The 20884-nt window shown below is 39.8% G+C and overlaps 1 protein-coding gene across 5 annotated transcripts in view; it reads left to right on the plus strand.

Moving 5' to 3' along the window:
* The window catches only part of astn1 (astrotactin 1), a 246924-nt gene that overhangs the window by 126918 nt on the left and 99122 nt on the right, over positions 1–20884 (plus strand). For all 5 annotated transcript variants that reach the window (XM_017718434.2, XM_037545381.1, XM_017718431.2 and 2 more), the window contains 4 exons: positions 265–402; positions 6767–6917; positions 14651–14817; positions 19876–20070. In XM_017718434.2, the coding sequence (XP_017573923.1) occupies positions 265–402; positions 6767–6917; positions 14651–14817; positions 19876–20070 (651 nt within the window). The remainder of the gene's footprint in view (positions 1–264; positions 403–6766; positions 6918–14650; positions 14818–19875; positions 20071–20884) is intronic.

Genomic DNA, 20884 nt, shown 5'->3' on the forward strand with positions numbered 1-20884 from the left:
ATAAATGTATGGCTAAAAACAACATTCTTTCATCCATGCTTAAAACCTGTACCAATAACTATGTAGTGCCATGTAAATCCCAAAGCATGTGTGTCATATTACCAGTTGTAAGTACACAACGGGGAAAAATATCCTATGCAAATTTGGAACCCATTCTGTCATTTAACTGCCAATTTGTCATGCCTGACAGTGTCAAATTACACACAGGGTCTCGCAAAGCTGTTTTTGTGTCATGCAAACTGATGTCTGGCCTCTCTGTTCCAGGTTCACCTACACTCTGGGAGAAGGCATGTGGCTGCCACTGAGCAAAAGCTTTGTCATTCCCCCGGCTGAGCTGGCCATCAACCCTTCTGCCAAGTGCAAGACGGATATGACTGTCATGGAGGACGCTGTGGACGTCAGGTGCGAGACAACACTTTTCTTTTAACAAGAGCAGCGAAACAACGAGGAATTCTGAGGCATAACTATAATAGAATGATACTGCATCATCAATAGAATAATGAAATATCTTAAATGTCACCACTATAAACTGATTTTGCTTTATTACAGCTCAGCTCCCTTCTCCGTGCACCCTTAACCATATAGAATATGAGATAATTACCTTTTTTGGGGTTTAATGGCACAAACTCTGAACATCTGTGATCTTAAGTATTGATTTCTCTATAAACATCCAAATCAAATTGGGGCAGTCGTGGGCTGGAGGTTAGGGATCTGGCCCTGTGATCTGAAGGTTGCCAGTTCGATCCCCAGGGCCGACAGTCCATGACTGAGGTGTCCTTGAGCAAGACACCTAACCCCCGACTGCTCCCCAGGCGCCGTGGATAGGGCTGCCCACCACTCTGGGCAAGTGTGCTCACTGCCCCCTAGTGTGTGTGTTCACTAGTGTGTATGTGGTGTTTCACTTCACGGATGGGTTAAATGCGGAGGTGGAATTTCCCCGGTTGTGGGATCAAAAAAGTATCACTTAAAAAAATGATTTGTAGGCCCTCAGGCATGTGCATTTAGTCTTTGTTTTTCAATATATTATTTTTTCCTGAAATACTGACAGTTATTGCCTATTTGAAACTTCTATTATTAACATTATGACAATAATCACTGTATTGCAAGTATCTGAGCTTGTACCATCAACCTTGAAACAATGCCCACTCTTACACTAATTATCTCACAGTCTGTTCAGCTCATTATAGACTTTGTGTCAATCCATTGCAATTTTTACCTAAGAATAACTGAAAGGTTCAAAAGGGCTGTCGACGTAATTATATTATTTGTATAAGATAATTAAGTAATAATATTATTTGGCTGGCAGTGCCAAATAATAATTAAATGCTTTAATTGAATACAACCTGCAAACTTCAGGGTCATTTATATTAGAAGAATTCTGAACCTAAGATGAGTTTTGAACGTAAGGCAAGTACCAAGCAAATGAACCCAGAATTTTTTTTGTGGTGGTGTAACAGGGAGCGAGGTAGTGGACGCGTGTGCGGAAGTAAGCGACTTTTATTGAGGGCAAATCCAGGGTCATGGTCAAGATGGTCCAAAGTCATAGAGCCAATACGGATAGATCGTGGGGCAGACATGACATAAACCAGAATAGAACCAACAAGACAGATTCAAACAAAGCAAACATCAAACAAAGACCAATACAAAGACCAGCAAACACAAAGGGCAAACACAGGGCTTAAGTGTGTAACAAGCAATGGCCTTTTTTTTTTTTTTTTTTTTGAAGTGCAGTCATTACTGCCTTGTCAGCACCACTCTTAACTCGCATTCAAATTTGTGCTTGAACCAATTATGTTGAAATGTCAACATAAACTTTCCTTTTTCCCTTTTTGAATATTTATTTAATGAAGCTCACATATTAGAACAGATGCGCCTGTTTGGTTCAGAATTTTGATAGAGCCACAAAGTTTCAAAATACGGTTGCAAGATGAGATGAAGTTACAGTAATTAAAGTTATTTGTGCTATAAAAGACCAGAATTCAAGGACTTGATAAATCAGATGACATGTATACAGTAGGGAAAGCACATTACTATTAATGAATGAAATAATTCATGAATATTACGATCACTTGTACAAAGAATAAATGCGGTAGCTTTTGCTAGAGGAAAGTAGTAAGTAGCTCAGGACTAAAGATCTTGAAGGAAAAAATTACTCAATTATAGATAGGGGGACTGGCCATAAAGAAACAATAAAGTCGGAAATGACCCCTTAAATAGGCACTATTGGGTGTAGAAAACACATATCTCACTCTGATGTTCATTAGAATTGGAAATGGCCAGCGTGATATAAACCAGATGCCTTACTGTCAAACTTCGCTCCTTGATTGGCTGATATGCTGATATGCTTTCTTATATTATTTATACACCCCCCCCCCCCCCCCCCACACACACACACACACGTACACAACATTTTCTGTTTTGAGTATCACTGCAGCGGTTCTAGGTCACAGTTAGGGGGCTAAGGGATTCTGAGGATTAGAACTGTAAATCACATACTGCTGGATTCTGGATCGTTCTTAGAGTGAATCCTGCTGCTCCCCTGCAGAGTGACAGGCTCCCCACATGCGGCCGGCTGGAGTTTGCCAGGCCAGGCCCTCCCCAGACACTGGGGTGATATGCCCTAGGACACAGAGGTGCAGCTGAGTGTGAATTGCCTCACTGCCTGGTGGGGTGAGTGCAGTGGAATGTCTCACAGTAATTCGCACACTACTCCCATGTTGCTTTAAAGACTTGTCATAGATGTCAGGTGCTGGATGAATAGTTTAAAAAAAAGTCTCTTGGATCTTAAAGGAATGATGCACCTACACACCTACAGTTTGGGATGGGCAGTATGATATGTTATTATTATCATCACCATGCGCAATTCAGCATATACTGCCATCATCAGTATCTCTAGAACACTGAACAACTGTATGTCTCATAAATCCAGTGCATCCGTTTTGTTTACAGTGGTATGCTTTTTATTTATTATGTTTTTATGTTTAGTAGTTTGTAGTAGGCTGTGGAAGTGCACTATAACATAGTTTATCTTATTTGTTTTGATTGTATTTTTATGTATTGTTTTTAATACTATTTAAGTGCAATTATATGTTATTTATTTTCGTTATTATCATGTTTTTAAATTAGTTTTTTAGTTTACTTAGTCCTAATTAATTCCGCATCCAAGACATTTGACCACTGGACACCTCCCTTCATTTGAATTTTGAACAGTTTCCTCAAACATTAAGAGAAATCATGTAAAAGGGAATTGCTGACAGTACTCATTAGTATTACATCACTGGAGCTTTGAAAATGGACATTTCTTATCTTATTAGCTGAACCAGAAATACCCCAATTCATTTAGTTTTCCCACTGAGCTGAATGCAGTCTATTACTCACTCACTTATTGCACTTCTTTCAGGCACAGTGAAAGTATAAACCTGTGTGCGCTATAAGTAAAAAGCATGCTGTTTTATGTTTCTAAGAGAGCAAACAGTACAATCGATTTATAATATAAATATATATATAAGTTATGTGTTTGGTGCATAAATTTACACTGACTTTGCATATTTTTACATAACTACGACAACAGAATCTCACTGCCAAGCTCAATGATGCATCATCTAGTTCCTGACTAGAAGTGCACTTGAAACTGACAAAATGTCTCGAGTGGAGACTGGTGAACAAAGAATTTTGCACATCAAAATTAAAACCAAATTAGACATTTCTTTTGTAGGTTTTTGTAATGTCATCAGGGCACAATCATAACAAAGGAATTATTACACACAACAACACACAAGAATTATTACCAAACACTTGTCTACATATTAACAAATTTATTTTTAGGAATCTTAACCTTAACAATACACAGAGAACGATGAGTGGCACTGTTTAACACTAATAATTCCAAATGAATAGAGTGTGCCGCCAGATGATCTTTGCAGCAGTTCCCATTACTTTGGTATTCTTCATTATAATGGCCATTACTGAAGGTTAAGTTTAATTTCTTTGTACACCTGTTGAAAGGTGCTGGCTGTAGATTGCTGTAGTCTAGTAGTGAAAGCCTTTCTTTGTATTAGGCATTAAACTACTAATTAAAGCTTCCACTGACTTTCTGTTCAAGCCCTGCCGAAAGAGATGTTTTGTTCACAGAAGCAGATTTGTCTCAATTTGTTCAAAGTGCTCTCATTACTGAGAAGCGAGGGTCATTATATATTCTGCCCTATTAAGATAACATCCTCCCTCCTAACGGCCATTGCAATCTTGGCCTTAAAAGGTCTTTGCTCTCTGCAACACTCCTACTGTAGAATTTAACCAAGAATAGAGAGAGGGGGAGCCAGAGTTGCATTAACTATAGTGTCCTTGATTAAGTGGGGTTGACATTATAGACTCTATTAATTATTTTTTAGCACTTGTGCAGAATATCAAGCAAATATTCAGTAGCAGAGTCACCCTCTCATTATTAAAATATAACTCTTCTGTTTGTGGTGGTGAAAATTATGTGTTTTCTGTCTCCAGAAAAACAGCAACTCTTGGTCTCCTGCCCCAGCCACAAAGTAGTTATCTCAGTAGTTATCTGGTTGGTCAGATTAACTTTTTTAGAAACAAAAGCAGGATCACTTATGTCAAATTGTGTCTAAGCCAAATTGGTTTGCATGACAAAATGCAGAAAAAAACAAAAACAACAATTCTAACCCATTTGTTTGGAGCTATCTCTTAGTGGGGAAGTCATATTTTCAAAACAATAGAGGCCATTTTTTTCTTCTCACCAGGATAAACCTATTGCAGCGTGCTCATAAATCCACTCCATTTATCACAGATATCTCATTTATGGGGCGCCACTGTGATTTAGCAATCAGAAAACATATCAGGCAATAAAAAGGTCATGCCTTTTGATTTCTGTAGACTATTGCCTATTCATATTTCAAAGTAATGGCATAAATATGTGGATGTTTTTAGAACTTTGAAGGGGGAAAGTCACATAATGCAATTTTCCAATCAGTGCAGCTCATAGCAAGGTCAAAGCATCTGAGTTCACATGTTCAGGGCTTGGTAAAGAATGCAAATGAGAACTTTTTTTTGTTTCTAAACAAAGTATGAAAAGGATAAAGATTCACGAATGCAAAAAAAGACATCTAATTTTCTTGATATATGCAGATAAATGCCATCATGCTACATAAACTAGAAATTCATATGAACGTTCTTTGCATAGTACATTTTGTATTGCTATTATATATACATAATTAACCAGCTCTTGATTAAATTTAGGATCAATTTAGAATCTCTACATTCAAGCTATTTTAAAAAAACATGCAAAAAAACAGGACTGCCTCACAATAAATGAATTTTGTGTTAATGTGGCAAATTATTGAGAACTGTCAAGCTATGGAATAATTGTTTGACTGTTATGTTACTTGCACAGACCACCAAGCATTCTGATAAGACTAAAGGAAGCATGTGAATGAAATTAGCAGTCCAAAACCATGATAAACAAATAACAGCACAAACAAACATTATGTAATAATGTCAAACCACTATAATACATGGTTATTTGATTTAATGATCAGGAATGAACTGTGGTAAAATCTCCATCATTGCAAGGGAAAGATAGAACTGGTTTAATACAATTACATGTTTCTTAATTTTTTAATCATTTACCCCTAAATATCTATCATGTTTTGTGAAACATTTGTCTCCTTTCACAGAAATATTCAATGTTTGGTTAACTTGCCACTCTTCATTTTAATTAGCTAGCTGGCTTTTGTACACTTGAACTCCTTTCATGCCTAGTTTATGGGCAAATCATTAACATTTCTAGGAAACTGCAGTGCATGCTGACTGAGGGAGCTGAAATTGCTGTTAGAAGTCACAGGAAATGAATCTAAAAAAGCCTGCTAGCTTGTTAACAGATGTTCACTGTTCAATGTTGTAGTCATATGTCTAAGTTAATGCTATACCTAACATGTTTATATAGTTACAGTCTTATTAACAATGCATTTAAATTTAGCATTATGATTAAAATGTAGCTGGATACTCTTTCTCATGATGACCGTGCAGTTTTCTCCTCTGTTCTTATTTGACTGGTGGAGTTTCTGCTGCAGCTGTAAGCAGTAGGGGACAGGTAAACTACCCAGTGTGCAAGACATGCTTAGAAATACTGAAAAGTGACAGTAAAATGCAGAAACTGAATAATTTTGTTTAAATTATAGAAAACAATAACCTAATAAAATATTTATAATATTATAAGATATTTATAATATTTATAAGATATTTTTTACAGTGTAACTTTAGTTCATTGTATTGAGTGCTTGTGAGCATAAATTAACATATTTTGTTTGAGACAGTTGTTTACAGTTTTGTAAGTGTTTCTTTTGTTAGCCAATTCAATTCTTTGGGATATTTGATGATATAAACAGTAATATAATATTTTATTGGTTTTAGATTTACTGTTGAATGATTAAGAGAAAATTTAATGTGTGCTCTTTTTCGGCCAAAACTCTCAGGCAATTTTAACATAAAAATACAAAATCCAAAAAGTATGATGTATTGGCTTTATTTTGTATATTATCCACTATTGCACAAACAATTTAAAAGTTTAGTGTATTTTTACTTTCTGAATCAAAATGAATCTAATCAAACCTTATTTGAGATTTCATAATGTGTTTAGGAATCAATGAATATAATTGAATTGGTTCATTGTAAGGTTAAATTTATATCACACTGATTTAGCCATTGTTTTTAGGAAGTGGTTATTGACCACACCCTTTGTGTTTATGGTGTTTTTCAGGGAAGAGCTGATGATCTCCTCATCCTTTGACAGTCTAGAGGTCCTGCTGGACTCCTTTGGCCCTGTACGGGACTGCTCAAAGGACAATGGGGGCTGCAGCCGTAACTTCCGCTGCATCTCCGACCGAAAGCTGGATTCCACTGGCTGCGTGGTGCGTTTCTTTCTTACCCTCTTTTTCTTTCTTACTCAGCTATATCTCTCTGTTCATGCAGTTTCCCAGTATTAGTTAAATATTAAACTGGTTCTGCTTACTATCTTGAGATCCCGGTGTAGGGCATAAATGAATTAAGTCAGTTCAGCTGTGTGAGGATGCTACTGGTGGATACTGGGTGCTGTGCTTAATGTGCTGCAGCACCAGTCACTGTGAATGAGAAAAGCACAGTTCCTAGAGGAGAAAACCTTGTTGTACTTATTTTCCAAGTTACACATACGTCAAAAATTATATTTCTCAGTAACACCTGAGCAAGCATTCATTTTTAAATGAATTGGACTATAAGAATAGGGTATTTGGATCAGCAGTCTTGTTCTCAGTTGCTTTATAAATACTGGTCATGAACTCTTCTTTGGCAGATTTTTCAAGTTCTCTGGACATAAAGATTTGAGCATTTTATTCTTTTTGTTCTCTTCATTTCTTGTGGTTTTTCACTTTCTTTTGAGTTTCTTCCGTTCCCTCATGACTGTTTAGCAGCCATGAAATGAGCCCAGGTCTCTGGTTTCTCTTGCAGTCTGACCTGGGTATGCTTAGCGTGGTTGGGTGGCATTTCGTATGTGAATTTTGACAGAGCATGGGCACTGACTGCTTTTCATTGGGTCACAATTTTGTGAATACCATTTTTGCTTTTAGGTGAGTGATGTCAAACAAATGCAGGTCTCACTTGCATAAGTGTATGTGCGTAATCACTTGTACACATGCAGTTTTACCCATAAATGTTCTAGTAATATACTAAAATAAGGTTATAGTGGAATGAGGTTGTGTGTAAATGTGAGCTGGAGTCAAAATACTGGGTAAGTTTATTGGGCCATTTACAGGGAGTGGATCCATCATTAATTAATTTGACACTTAATACGTTGTATTTACCTGTGTTTTTTTTTAAATGTATATGTACATGGGATGCCACATCTTGCTTTTCAAGGAAAGTAGCAGTTTGACAGTATTGCTGAAAAAGTTCCAGTGTTCTGGGCTTTATATCTGAAAGGGCCTCATGATCTTATCTCTGCTGGTTTCATTTATAGGACAAACTTCACTAAACTTTTCATAGATGCTCACTGACCACTTGGGGTACACCTACCTTGTATCTACATTCATGGTCCACTTTATCAGGTCCACTTACTGTATAAGTGCATTTTAGTAGTTAAACAATTTCAGGTTATAGTCCTTCTGTTTCTCTGCATAATTTATTATCCTTTCTTTACGCTGTTATTGACAGACCCCCCCCCCCAGGTATTATTTGGGTGGTGGATCATTCTCAGGACTGCAATGACACTGACTTGGTGGTGACATGGTAGCTTGTATGGTGCTGTGTTTGAAGCAAGGACAAATGGATCAGAAACATCAGTGTAACTATAGTTTTTCAAGACTGTTGGCACTTAGTATCCACTTTTTAAACACGCCTATCTTGTCAGCCCTTCTTATGGATGTAACAGTGGGTTTAGCTTATCTGTTATGACATAATTTGTTTAAGTCATGCTCTTGTCTTTCATCAGTTGTCAGTTTCTGGATGCTTTTGGTTATATATTTTTGATTGATATACTAATTTTAGTTGAGCAGTGACACTGAGTTGTGTAAAAACTCCAGCAACATAATAATTATTAAGCCATTAAAAACCCTTGTGATGGGGCTTTTGAGTGGTGCATCCGTCTAAGCGTTGGCCCTATCATCAGGAGTTTGCGGGTTTGATTCCTGGTGATGTGTAACGTTCAGGACAGAGTACCAGACACTTGTGGATGTTTAGATAAGAAGGTTTAATGGTCGCATAATCAGATATATCCAAAAGGAGCAAAACACAAAGCAAAGTCAGGCAAATATATCAAAACACAGATAAATCCTGAGAAGCAAAAGCACAAAAGGGTCAGACAGGAATCGAAATCGAGTACATAACAATGGGTCAAAACACATGTAAGGCAAACAAAAGAGAAAGATAATGCTCAGTGATTACATGGGAAACAATACCTCGCAATGTTCTTATCCAAACCCCTGGCTTAAATGCTCTAGGAGTCATGGCTGTAACTAGGTACAGGTGTAGAGAGTCAATAGTCAGGGGATTGCGATCTCTGATAGGACCTTGGTGGAGTCATGTGATCCTCCATAGCCTTCTGGGTGTTGGAGTCTTCTAAAATGTCCGGAGTCCGAGTGCTCGTGATCGGTCATGTGATTTTCCAGAGCGTTCTGGGAGATGGAGTCTAGTTCTCCGTCTGAGACGACTGAAGGTGTGACATGATGCTACAGTCATCCATAACCGGGAGTCCAAGAGAGCACAATTGGCCCCGCTCTCTCTGCGTGGGTAGGGTGGCCCCTCCTTCTTCCCCATCACTCAATGTGATGCTAGTAGGTGCAGGCGTCTGTTGACATAACAGAACTGGCGGTTGTCACTTTCCTCCGAATGTCCAGAGACATTACTTGAGCGGCAGTTCGAAAAGAAGCGGTGGCTGGTTGCACACGTCTCGGAGGAAGCCTGTGCAAGCCTTCAACATCCTAGCATTGATAGCATTGTGTGAAAATGGGTGAAAATTGAATGAAATTACTAAATTGGGGCGAAAATTGGGTGAAAATTAAAAAAAAAAAAAGTAGGTAAGTAAGTACATATGCATTTTTTTTCTTGGTTAGCATAATCAGCTTGTGTATGTTTTTTAGCTTAATCTGTTAATGTGCAATAAAGAGGGTAGAACATGCTGAACTACCTTATTTGTTTCTGCTAGAAAGTTAAAGGCCACTAAACTGTAGTCTGGAAAAAATGCATGTTCCTTGGAAGCTATTAGATTGGGTAAGCAGTGCATAGCTCTAGTTAGCATGCTGTAATGGGTTGATCAGTCATCCCCAGATGTGGCTGTCTATATTAATATAAAAAAGAGCCTTCAGATACAACACTTCGTACTGCAATGAGAAGCATGGCAGGTTATAGGCTTCTATGCCTGTCCTAAATATATTGCAATCTAAAGTTTCTTCCTGTAGTTTTATTATTATTAAGAAAAAAACAGCTTTGATTGCTTCTCAAAGCATCATTTGGCCAGTAGTTTTTCCTAACATAAAAATTAAATTAGTCCTGAAATTGAGTAAGATATCAAATATATGTAATTTAATAACCACCTTATAGTTTGCATGGTCCCTATGAGGCACTGGCTAATGTGTACAAATTGGAGGATACATTTGTACTCCGTAGATAATATGACTATGAAACAGAACCAATTATATTTGCTTTTTTTTTTAAACTAATAGCACTTCCAGAATGTCCCATGGTTCATAGCAAGGTGCATAGTGTAAGACTATTTGGTGCTCAATACCTTGCAATGCACTGAGAGATGGTTCATGCAAATATTCTTATTTGTTGTTGATGATGGTTGTTTTTTTTTCTTTCATTTTTACTTCAGTTTGTTTCCCCAACAGTGCAGACTGTTTGTGTAAAAAAGGCCATGACAGTAAACATTCACTGACTGTGTAGACACATTTACTGTATTTTATAACATTGCGTTGACTTTTTATCTCATGGACAATTATGCGCACTTCCTCACCCCTCTTAGCTTATGCAGATTCCATCTGTTGCATCCAGTGCTTGATGTTTTGTAATTACCTGATGACGGAGTATGTGTAAATGACGCCCCAGGCTGTTTTATCAGAAGAGCTCGCTGGCTGGCTCCCAGATTGTCCTATTCCTCGCTAATCAATTAACACCTTGTCTGAAGACGGCAACTCCAGTCTGCAGTGGCCTTTTAACTTCGCAGTGAGTGGCCTCTTGGTGACCCACCTCGTTGATGTATGGCACTCCTGGGGAGCATTTCAGCATGCTCGTTTGGAAGAAAAGTCTGATAATTGCTAAATGATGATGTGATTAATTAGTTCCTTTTTTCCTCTGTCCTAATCTTTAGTGCAGGGTGGCCTAGGGAGAGATCTGAGCTTGCAGTCGTATTGTCCATCTGCATGAAGAATAAATTGGACCTTGTTCACACCTGAACAAGGCCACCTAAGATGTTTGCAAAAAAGGAGCTCTGTGATTTTAACAAATTTTATGATTCATGTGGTGCATAAATTCAATAGGGTCCAATAAATAGAGGAGATGATTTTCAGTATTGCTGTGTAATAATTTTACTGCAATAACCCTGTTTGACATATCATATCTTTAGCAATATAATGAGCCTTTGTAGCATCTGAACATCATAACATTGAGGTTAAAACTGTACTTGATAAAAGCAGAGCCAGTCACTCCTACTCCATGCATCGTTCCTTTAGTTTCTTTAGAAAGGCTTAATTTTGGGACATTCTTTATGTTGACAGGTCCCACCTGTAGTGTTCTGAAGGGCATCTTATCATCCATCACAACACCTGGTTACTGCTCTGCCCAAAGCTTTGCAAGCGTCTACTGCAATCAGACTACTATGCAGTTCCAGGCTCCTAGTCAATACCAAAAAAGGTCTTGTGTGTACATGCAGTGCAAGAGAGAGGCTGCCACGCAGCAGGTGGGGAGCACTCCCACCCACGTTTTTCTTTCTCCCTGTTCAGGATCAAAGAGTGGATTTAAAGGGACCATCTCCATCCAACTCTGTTACTTTCTGCTGCAACAGGGCCACTTTTAGCAGCTTTTAGAGCTGCCTGGGCATGATAATTCATGACTGTAATCCCTCTGAAATATAACTCTCACACCAGCAAGGACCACTGGACGCAGAACCTTAGAAATAGTTTTCTGTTAAACCCAGGAACAGTGACGAAATGGCTCACATATGCAAAAGATTTTTGCTAGTGTTGTTTTTCTGTTTGATAGAAAGTTATGATATTTGGTTGCCATTCTAAAATTAAGTGATTTCAGTGTTGAACACCTTATGACCTTATGGCTAACTCTGTAAGCAATTGAACAAAAGATTCTCACAAGCATCACACATTTTCCTCTGAGAACGTTGGGCTAATCTTTTGTAAAATTGTTTTAAGTATGGTTACGTATGGTATGGTTGGTATGCAGGGTGTTCTTCAGTAGAGCTACTGAGATGTGTGTTATATTTACTGACTAGATGCAAGAATAAAATATCTGCCAAACATACACACTGGTGCAGGAATAAAATTGGCATGAGGGCAGCATACAGTACTGTAGGCATAAGACTTTAAGCATTTCTTTATTATTTCCCATTTAGCTGGGCGATAGTTGTCTTTTTGCTTGTAAAAATACAATATAACATTAAAATAAATGCAAACATTTAGCAAACATTACATTACACAATGTAACAAAACTGTCGTTTCACAAAAGATTCTTTTGAGCAAGTTTGAAGAATAAACATTTGTTTCCAAGTTTCTACTTAACGCACTCTGCCATGACATAGATTTGTTAAATTCTGTGATCAGCATACCTAATTTACCTAGTGACGAATGATGAATTGTATGCTGATGAAACAAAATATAAGTTAACTTACTGTAGGTTTTCACATGATTCTATAGCAACAAGTAAAAATCACTTAGATTTACATTTTTGCAGTACATGTCAATTTAAATTACACATCTTATGCTAGGGGACTTTTTGGTCATGTGTAAGGATTGTCACTTACAATAGCCTCGAGATTATTCAGCACAACATTGCAATTATAATCAATCTATTTGCAATTATAATCAATCTGTTTGATGTGATCCCTTCTTTTCTGTAAAAAGAGAGTCTCACTTTTAACTGTTGCACACAAAACCTAGCAGTTCTTCTGTAATAAGAACTCAGGAATACATTGTGTATAGAAATTGAGAGCCAAGCCAAGGTCATACTCTTAAAGAAAGTAAGAATTGAATGAGCTAGTGTATGGTCCTTCTCACTAAACTCCTTCCTTGTATGTTTGCCCTCCTAGCTCCAAAAATGAATAAAACTCTGTGGATAAAGGCATTATCATAAATACCCCTATGTATTATCTTTTCCCACAGAATTGCTTTGACTCAGCTGACCTTTCTAAATGTAAGGTCCAAAATGAATAAGCGAATAGAAAGCAGAGATCCAATCACTATAAATACTCATTTGATCTCAGTTCCGTTGAGGTGTATCACATTTCAGCCCTTTGGAAAAAGCCACTAAAGAGTATTTGGAGAAGGGGGAATTATCTGCCTATTGCTTCTTTGTTTAGAAACCCCCTAGAAAAATGTATGAAAGTAGATTATTGAATCATTGATTATTAAACTGACACCTGCAAGGAATTTGCGAACGTTTTCCTGTATTAAGTCACAGATTTTTTTTCTTAAATCTAATTTCTCTTGAACTTTTACGTAGTATACTTTTCATAAACTGAGAAGAGTACTTAGCATTGAGTCGTTGGTCTGAATGAACAAATTTTGCAGTTAGACTAAGACTAACTAGCATTTGCATATTAATAAATAGTAATAAGTGTCTACAGCTATTATTCTGACTAACAGTTTTTCTCTCAGGTACTTTGGTTTTTATTGAACCCCTGCAGTTCACTTGATTTAAAGTGTTCGTGTAACAAATAAGTCAGGAATTTCAGTGTTCTTAATCCCTTCAGCTTATAAATGGTTTATTGTGGCAGCCGTTGCCAGACGACAAAATCAATATGGATAAAGCACGTTACTGACACAAGCTTTGATAGGGGTGATATAAATGAGTTGAAGGCAAAAGATGGAGGTCAGGGAATGTATAATTTACTTTAGACCTGCTGCTGAGCACATGAAGGAATCTGCTTGAATTTTATCACACTGTAAAGCATTTGTATTTAAGATTTTCTAGGCTCTCGTGTCTGCTGCAGGAGGCATTAACTTTTAAATTATGATGTTTACGGTAGCAGTTTTATTAAGAAGACTCATTCTACACCCGGATTCCCAAAACGTTCTTCATGCTTGTAGTGTATGCTTATCAGGTTTTACTCAAATCAACACAATAACACATGTAATCTAAAATGGTGCTCTCTTGTTGACCTCTAATTTTAGACAGTTTTGGAAATATTGTTTACTGTAGAACCATGCAGAAGCAGAAATGGGGCACCAAAAGACATGCTTAACACTTGACTGCCACAGCATAGCGTACTGCTTTGCACAGTTTGCAAAGAAATATGTATGCCAACTTGCAGTGCTCTTGCCAGGTACCTTTTCTTTTCACTGCAAGCTCTTCGTAGAAAGGCCTCTTGGCAGAATCTGTGGGCATCAGCCACCTGAGAGAGAATTAGAAATTTATATCCTAATGCCCAAAGGCACACTGAGAATTTCCTCCTGTTCTTCGAGCAGGGCACCTAGTACGAATCAACCCATCAAATTCCCCTTTGAAGCTGGGGCTGACAGAAAACATCATGTGAATCTGGCTTCACAGTACTGGGCAAAAATTGCTTTGGGAGATGCAAGGGACAGTGTGAAACGGAGGGAGCAGGTGTTGAGTTGTGAAAGTCGGTTAACCTTGTGCAGGTTTAACTTTCTCACCACATAGAATTGCAGTATTGGAATCTATCTGTGAAGCAAAAGAGGGGTAAAAAGTGTCATTTGGAATGCCCTACACCCTCTGTTGAGATTTATCTATGTTGGGCTTTGGCTCTTGTGTCGTAGACTTGTGTGTTTGGTGGGGAAGCTAGCCAAAAATTCTTTTTACTTTTTGGAATATATTGACAACTTACACTGTTCTATTTTCATATAGTGCTGCACTTTGATATTTCGAGAACTGTTTTTTGATTATTTTATTTTTTAATGTTTCTGTCTTGTATTCCTTTTATCAGTGCCCTCCTGGTTTGAGCCCAATGAAGGATGGCACAGGTTGCTATGACCACCACATTGGCATCGACTGCTCAGATGGATTTAATGGAGGCTGTGAGCAGCTGTGTCTTCAGCAGCTAGCACCCCTGGAGGAGGACCCCACACTTTACAATATCCAGATGTTCTGCGGGTGAACACACATTTGCACACACATATTTGCACTCCCTCACATGCTCAGTCCTACCCAGTGTTGCCAAGTCTTATTCCATATTTGTATCTTGACTGCAGAAACTCATATTCTTGACTGTTGAGCCTAAAAATAGGATGCCTTGCTCAAAAAATAATCTTGGCAGTAACTGTCAAATTTCAGACTTTCAGTAAGCCTGTTGTTTTTTGCTAAGAGTGGCATAAGAAATGCATTTGAATTTCCACATAAAAGTTTAAGGTCTGCAGGTGCTCTGTATCAAATGTGTCCTTTCAAATACTGATACCTGTATTACTAAGAGTGCTTATGGTTACAGATTTTGTCACCCATGTAATCAAATCCAATCAAATTTATTTGTATAGTGCTTTTTACAACGGATGTTGTCACAAAGCAGCTTTACAGAATTTCAGAAAAGACAAAGTTTTAACAGGACTGTAAGAATGTACAACCCCCACCCCCAAGCCAGGGGCAGCAGGGTAGCAGGAGGGCTCGGCAGTCGGTCGTCCTTCAGTGTCCAGCCGGACATGTGGGCGATTGTATACTTGGGAAAAAACACAGGGAGAGGGAATTAGTTTTATTCTGTCTGTTGTATGTAAAACAGAGAATGTAAACATTTACAGAGTGTGGCTAACGACTCCGTCAGATTTGACTGTGACAGCTTAACTAAAAGGAGAGAACCAGAAGGACACACAGACACGGCAGCACTCTGAAACAGTTTGGCATCCCTCCGCTCCACCGTCCACAAACTTGAGTGACCGCGTGCGAGCAGCGGGACGACAGCACCAGCGTCTCAGTTTACTATAATTCCCTGTGTCTATGGACCCCTGGATCTGCTGCCTTTATCTAAGTGGGAATAAGTCAATAAAAGGATTTTATAATCAATACGGAATTTAATAGGCAGCCAATGAAGTGATGATAGCACTGGACTAATATGATCAAATTTTCTAGTTTTAGTGAGGACCCTGGCTGCGGCGTTTTGGACTAGTTGGAGTTTAAATTCCTGCTCGTGCATCCTGACAGTAGCGCGTTACAGTAGTCTAGCCTAGAAGTAATAAAAGCGTGTACTAGTGTTTCTGCATCACGCAGGGATAGGGCATTTCTTATCTTGGCAATCTTGCGAAGATGTAGAAAAGCTGTCCTAGTGATACTGCCTATGTGTTGATCGAATGATAAATCTGAATCTATTATAACACCAAGATTTTTTGCTGCTGAGCCAGGTGTGGCTGGAAAGTCAGCGAGATTTAAGATTAAATCTGGTAATTTACTTCTTGCTAATTTTGGATCCAGAAGGAGAACCTTGTACGGTGTACGGTTCCAGATTTCTTCCTGCTCAAAATGACTTGAGATTTTTGCACAGCAGGGATGTCTGAACTGATATTTAAACCTCTTCACCTCTGCAGTCCCGTACAGTGACCGCATTACTGCTGCAGCCTGCGGCCGATCTCACAATCCCTCTTCCCATCTCTCGTGAACAAGACCCAGAGATACTTAAACTCCTCCACCTGGGGCAAGTCCTTTTCCCTTGCCTGGAGTGGGCATGCCATCTTTTCCGAGCTAAGACCATGGACTCAGACTTGGAGGTGCTGATCCGCATAGCAACCACTTCACACTCTACTGCAAACCGCTCCAGTGAGCACTGGAGGCATCCATGTGATCCAGCCAAAAGAACAACATCATCTGCAAGTAGCAGAGATGCCACCCTCCGGCCTCCACACATACTGCTCTCCTGACCCCGGCTACACCTTGACACCCCTGTCCCCCTGGCGGAGTCCAATGCTGACACTGAAAGGGTCTGACTTATTGCAGAGTATATGAACACAGCTCTCACTCCTGGAGTACAGAGTAGCCCTGGCACCCCATACTCCTGGAGGACCTCCCACAAGATATTGCGAGGAAATGGTTGTAAGCCTTCTACAAATCCATAAAACACTGCTGCATTGGAAAACTCCTATGCCTCCTCAGCAGTTCGTGAGAGGGTGAAAAGCTGGTCCATTGTTCCATGGCCGGGGTGGAATTGTTCCTCCTCAATCTGAGGTTCAACTCTGTCAAAGTCTCCTTTCCAGCACCTTGGCATAGATTTTCCCAGGGAGTCTGAGCAGTGTGATACCCTGATAGTTGGTCCATGAAATATTGCAGAGGCATGTCAGCCATGACAGCCCCACACTATCCAGAGCCTTGGGCATCTCTGGACAAATCTCTTCTACCCCTGGTGTCTTGCCACTGAAGAGCTTCCCAACTACCTCAGTGACCTCCACCAGGGAAATGGAGCTTGACACGCCAGAAGCCTCTGGCCCTGACTCCCGTGAGGGAGGCATGTCTCCCGGATTAAGGAGTTCCTCAAAGTGCTCCTTCCACCGACAGACATATGCTCATTTGAAGAGATTTTAAACCCCTGCCCAATATAGCTTGGGCACAGCCACCCCGACCGCTCTTGAGTCGCCGGACAGTTGTCCAGAACCTCCTTGAAGCCGACCAAAAGTCTTTTTCCATGGCTTCACCAAACTCCTCCCACATCCTGGATTTTGCTTCTGCCACCATTGCAGCTGCCACTTTTTTGCTTGTCTGTACCTATCCACTGAGTCAGGAGTCCTTTGGCCCGTCTAGTCCCTAAAGGCCTCTTTCTTCAGCTTGATAGCCTCCCTCACCACTGGTGTCCACCAGGATGTTCTTGGGTTACTGCCTTGACAGGCACCCACAAGCTTTTGGCCACACCTACGCCTGGCAGCTTCTACAATGGAGGTTTTGAACAGGGTTCATTCAGACTTCATGTCCCCTGCCTCCTCCGGGACATGAGAAAAGCCCTCCTGGAAGTGGGAGTTAAAATCATTCCAAACAGGGGCCTCCGACAGTCGTTCCCAGCACACCCTCACTATTCACTTGGGCCTACCCGGTCTGACCAGCAGTCTTCCCTGCCATCTGATCCAACTCACCACCAGATGGTGATCAGTACCTCTCTTCACCCGAAGGTCCAGAACACATGGTCCCAAGTCAGATGAAACAAAGTTGATCATTGACCTGGCAGGCCATTCTTCCCAATCACACCTCTACAGGTCATCACTCATCCTGGACCTTGTGGGTGGTGGGCCCACGTAGTGTCCCCACGTTGCCTCTTCAGGCTGAGCCTGGCTGAGTTACGTGGGCTGCCCGGCCACCAGGTGCTCGCCGAGGGACGCTACCCCCAGGCCTGGCTCCTGGGGTAGGTCCCGGTGACCCTCTCCTAGGCAGTGTACACGATCGTCTGTGTCCATTTTTTTAACTTTCTTCACAGGGTGATGGTTTGGGCATCTGATCCGTATGCCCCCTGGATGCCTCTCGATGGGGATGTACCAGGCACGGCCTACCAGGATAAGACCCCGGGGTCTAGAAAGGACCTGCTGGAGGGATTATATCTCTCAGTTGTCCTGGCAGCAGCTTGGGGTGCCCGGGAATGAGCTGGAGGAAGCTGCAGCGGACAGGGATGTCTGGGATTCTCTGCTCTCCCAACTGCTGCCATGACCCTATCTGGACTAATCGTTTAATGATGACAATGATGTTGATGATGATGATGATGATGATGATGTTTGAATAATTAGTACAGGTCACTTTGGGTCCAGCTCACCGCAATATTTAGCTCCTTTTACAGTCTATGGAGGAGTGGATAAAGCAAGATGAGTGGCTTGCTTCATGGCACATACATTTAAAAAGCATGATGTCCTTTCCTTTGGTGCTCCCACTTCACATTTTGAAAATGATGCTGCTGTAAACACTAGTGTAATATTCAGTGGTGCAGGACTTTGATCTGCTCCAGGAAAATGTATCCTAATGCAGACTTACTACTAATGATACCCTTATTTTCTCAGAAAAATGATGACATACTTTACACAATTACAATATTTCACACCCTAATTACTGACATTACATGGTATACATGTGTATAACATTAGTTTTACTACATGCAGGCTTGCAATTATTATTCCAGAATTTAATGCTTGCATAGATTTCATCCGACAACAGGGATCCTTGCGATTTCAATCACTTTGTCCCCATGCCCCATACTGTTCCCATGTTTTTTAAGTCTCACTGTACTCAGACTTTTTTAGAAGAGTCTTTTAGAAGTCTGCTGCAGAGAGTACAAACCAAACAGAATGAACTGTAAGGAGCTGTCCTCCTCTTGTGTCACTGTCTTTACTAAACCACTCTCATTTGACCCAGCCTTTCTGCATTTCTGAGAAATACCCTCACCTCTCCATAGCCAGGGTTCCCTGACTCCAGGTAGCAAATATGCTTAATTCTCTCAGCAGTGGGAAAGTCTGATAATATGACACGGCAACCTGAAGACACTTAAAATGCAGGTTGCATTATAGGTGCTTTAGCTGCAGGGCATATCTCACCTCTGTCGCTGATGGTTTCATGCTGGAGAGTGCTGGCAAGGCGATTGAGACAGAGTGGCTAAACCTAGTCACCTTTTCTCTCTGTTTGATATGTAGTACAGAGCAAGCGCAACACCTTGGTGTCAAAGTGCTTTAAATATGAGGGACTGCGGTGAAAACTAGTACCACTATAAAGATGGTATTCTCTTTCTGATGATCAACTGTTTTTTGTTTGTTCACTGAAATAAGCAGCATTCCTTAAAATACAGCCCTAACGTACAAATGCCTGTAATTCTCTAGCCCTCTAATATGGGCCATGACATGCCTCTGTGCAGAAAACAAGCCAAATCCAAAAATGATTGGAACATGAACTGGAACTGTTGCAGATGTTCATGAATATTAAACTGCTTCTCTATTTTTTTGTATGTTATTTGCATAACACCCAAAATACTGCAGAACCTAAAGCTCAATGAGCAGATAAATTTTGAAATAATGTTATTATAGCCTATTTTTTGTTCCAATTCAAAGCTAGGACGTTTTCCAAAAACAAGTAAGACAGAGTGGAGAAATCTATGTTTTAAATAGTCTCAGCAAGGCATTGTTATTGCTGTTATTGCTGTTATGGCCTTACAGGCCTTGGCATTGCCTTGTTGCAGAGTCTGAAATAAAGTTGTTCCGCTTTCCATACCTGCAGCTGCATCGAGGATTATAAGCGAGGAGCAGACGGCCGCTCCTGTCTGCCGCTGTCTGAAGCCTGTACCGAGGGAGTAGACTGCGGAGAGGCGGCTGACATCCCAGCCAACCAGACCGTGTTTGGAGATCTCTTCTACGGCTATGACAACCGCACCAAAGAGATCATGTCAGGCCAGATCCTTAAGGCCACCTTCAGGTAAGATGATGATGAGTTGACAAGTCCAGGGGAGGCAAATTGTTGACATCCATCTGCGCTTAATTAAGAGGCTGTACTTTGAAAATGTGTCCAAACAGGACTATGACTTCATGTGATAATTATTTTTCTTGGTGTTGCCAAGTATCTTCACCTCTCCTTTCTCTGAGAAACATTTGACATTGGAGTGATTGGCTCACATCAGCCACCCTGCTGTTTCCCTGTAAGAGGCCTTTTCAGAGAATCCAAAGATAATGATATACCTATTACAACTGCTTAAAACTAGTAATTGCTAAGCACTTTATTTAATTGTATCAATATTATGATAAACGTCTTTTGGATATAGTTTTTTTTTAATACAGTTGGAAATTCATTTTAACAGTATATAGAAACTGCATACAATTAATTGATCTTAGTTTAGACATTTGTATAATCATATGGTATCCCAGCATTTAATCACAAGTCACAAAAGTCTTCATATTGAAATTTGTTACTTATAATATAGTGTATTCCAGTACGTCCGACTTCTTCCTAAAACATACTATGAAGGCTCAGCTAATTGCGTCAAGGGCATACTATGCTGTCCTCTACAGCCAGTAAGTCAAAAGATCACTCTAACAGAGGTGTCACCAACACGGTGCCCACGGGCCCCAGGTCACCCGCAAGGACCAAATGAGTCGCCTGCAGATTTGTTCTAAAAATAGCACAACTCACTAGTATATATATATATATATATATATATATATATATATATATATATATATATATATATATATATATATATCTTATCTTAAAATATCTTAAAATTATGTTCATT

Source organism: Pygocentrus nattereri, chromosome 2, assembly GCF_015220715.1.
Source record: "Pygocentrus nattereri isolate fPygNat1 chromosome 2, fPygNat1.pri, whole genome shotgun sequence".
Classification (NCBI taxonomy): domain Eukaryota; kingdom Metazoa; phylum Chordata; class Actinopteri; order Characiformes; family Serrasalmidae; genus Pygocentrus; species Pygocentrus nattereri.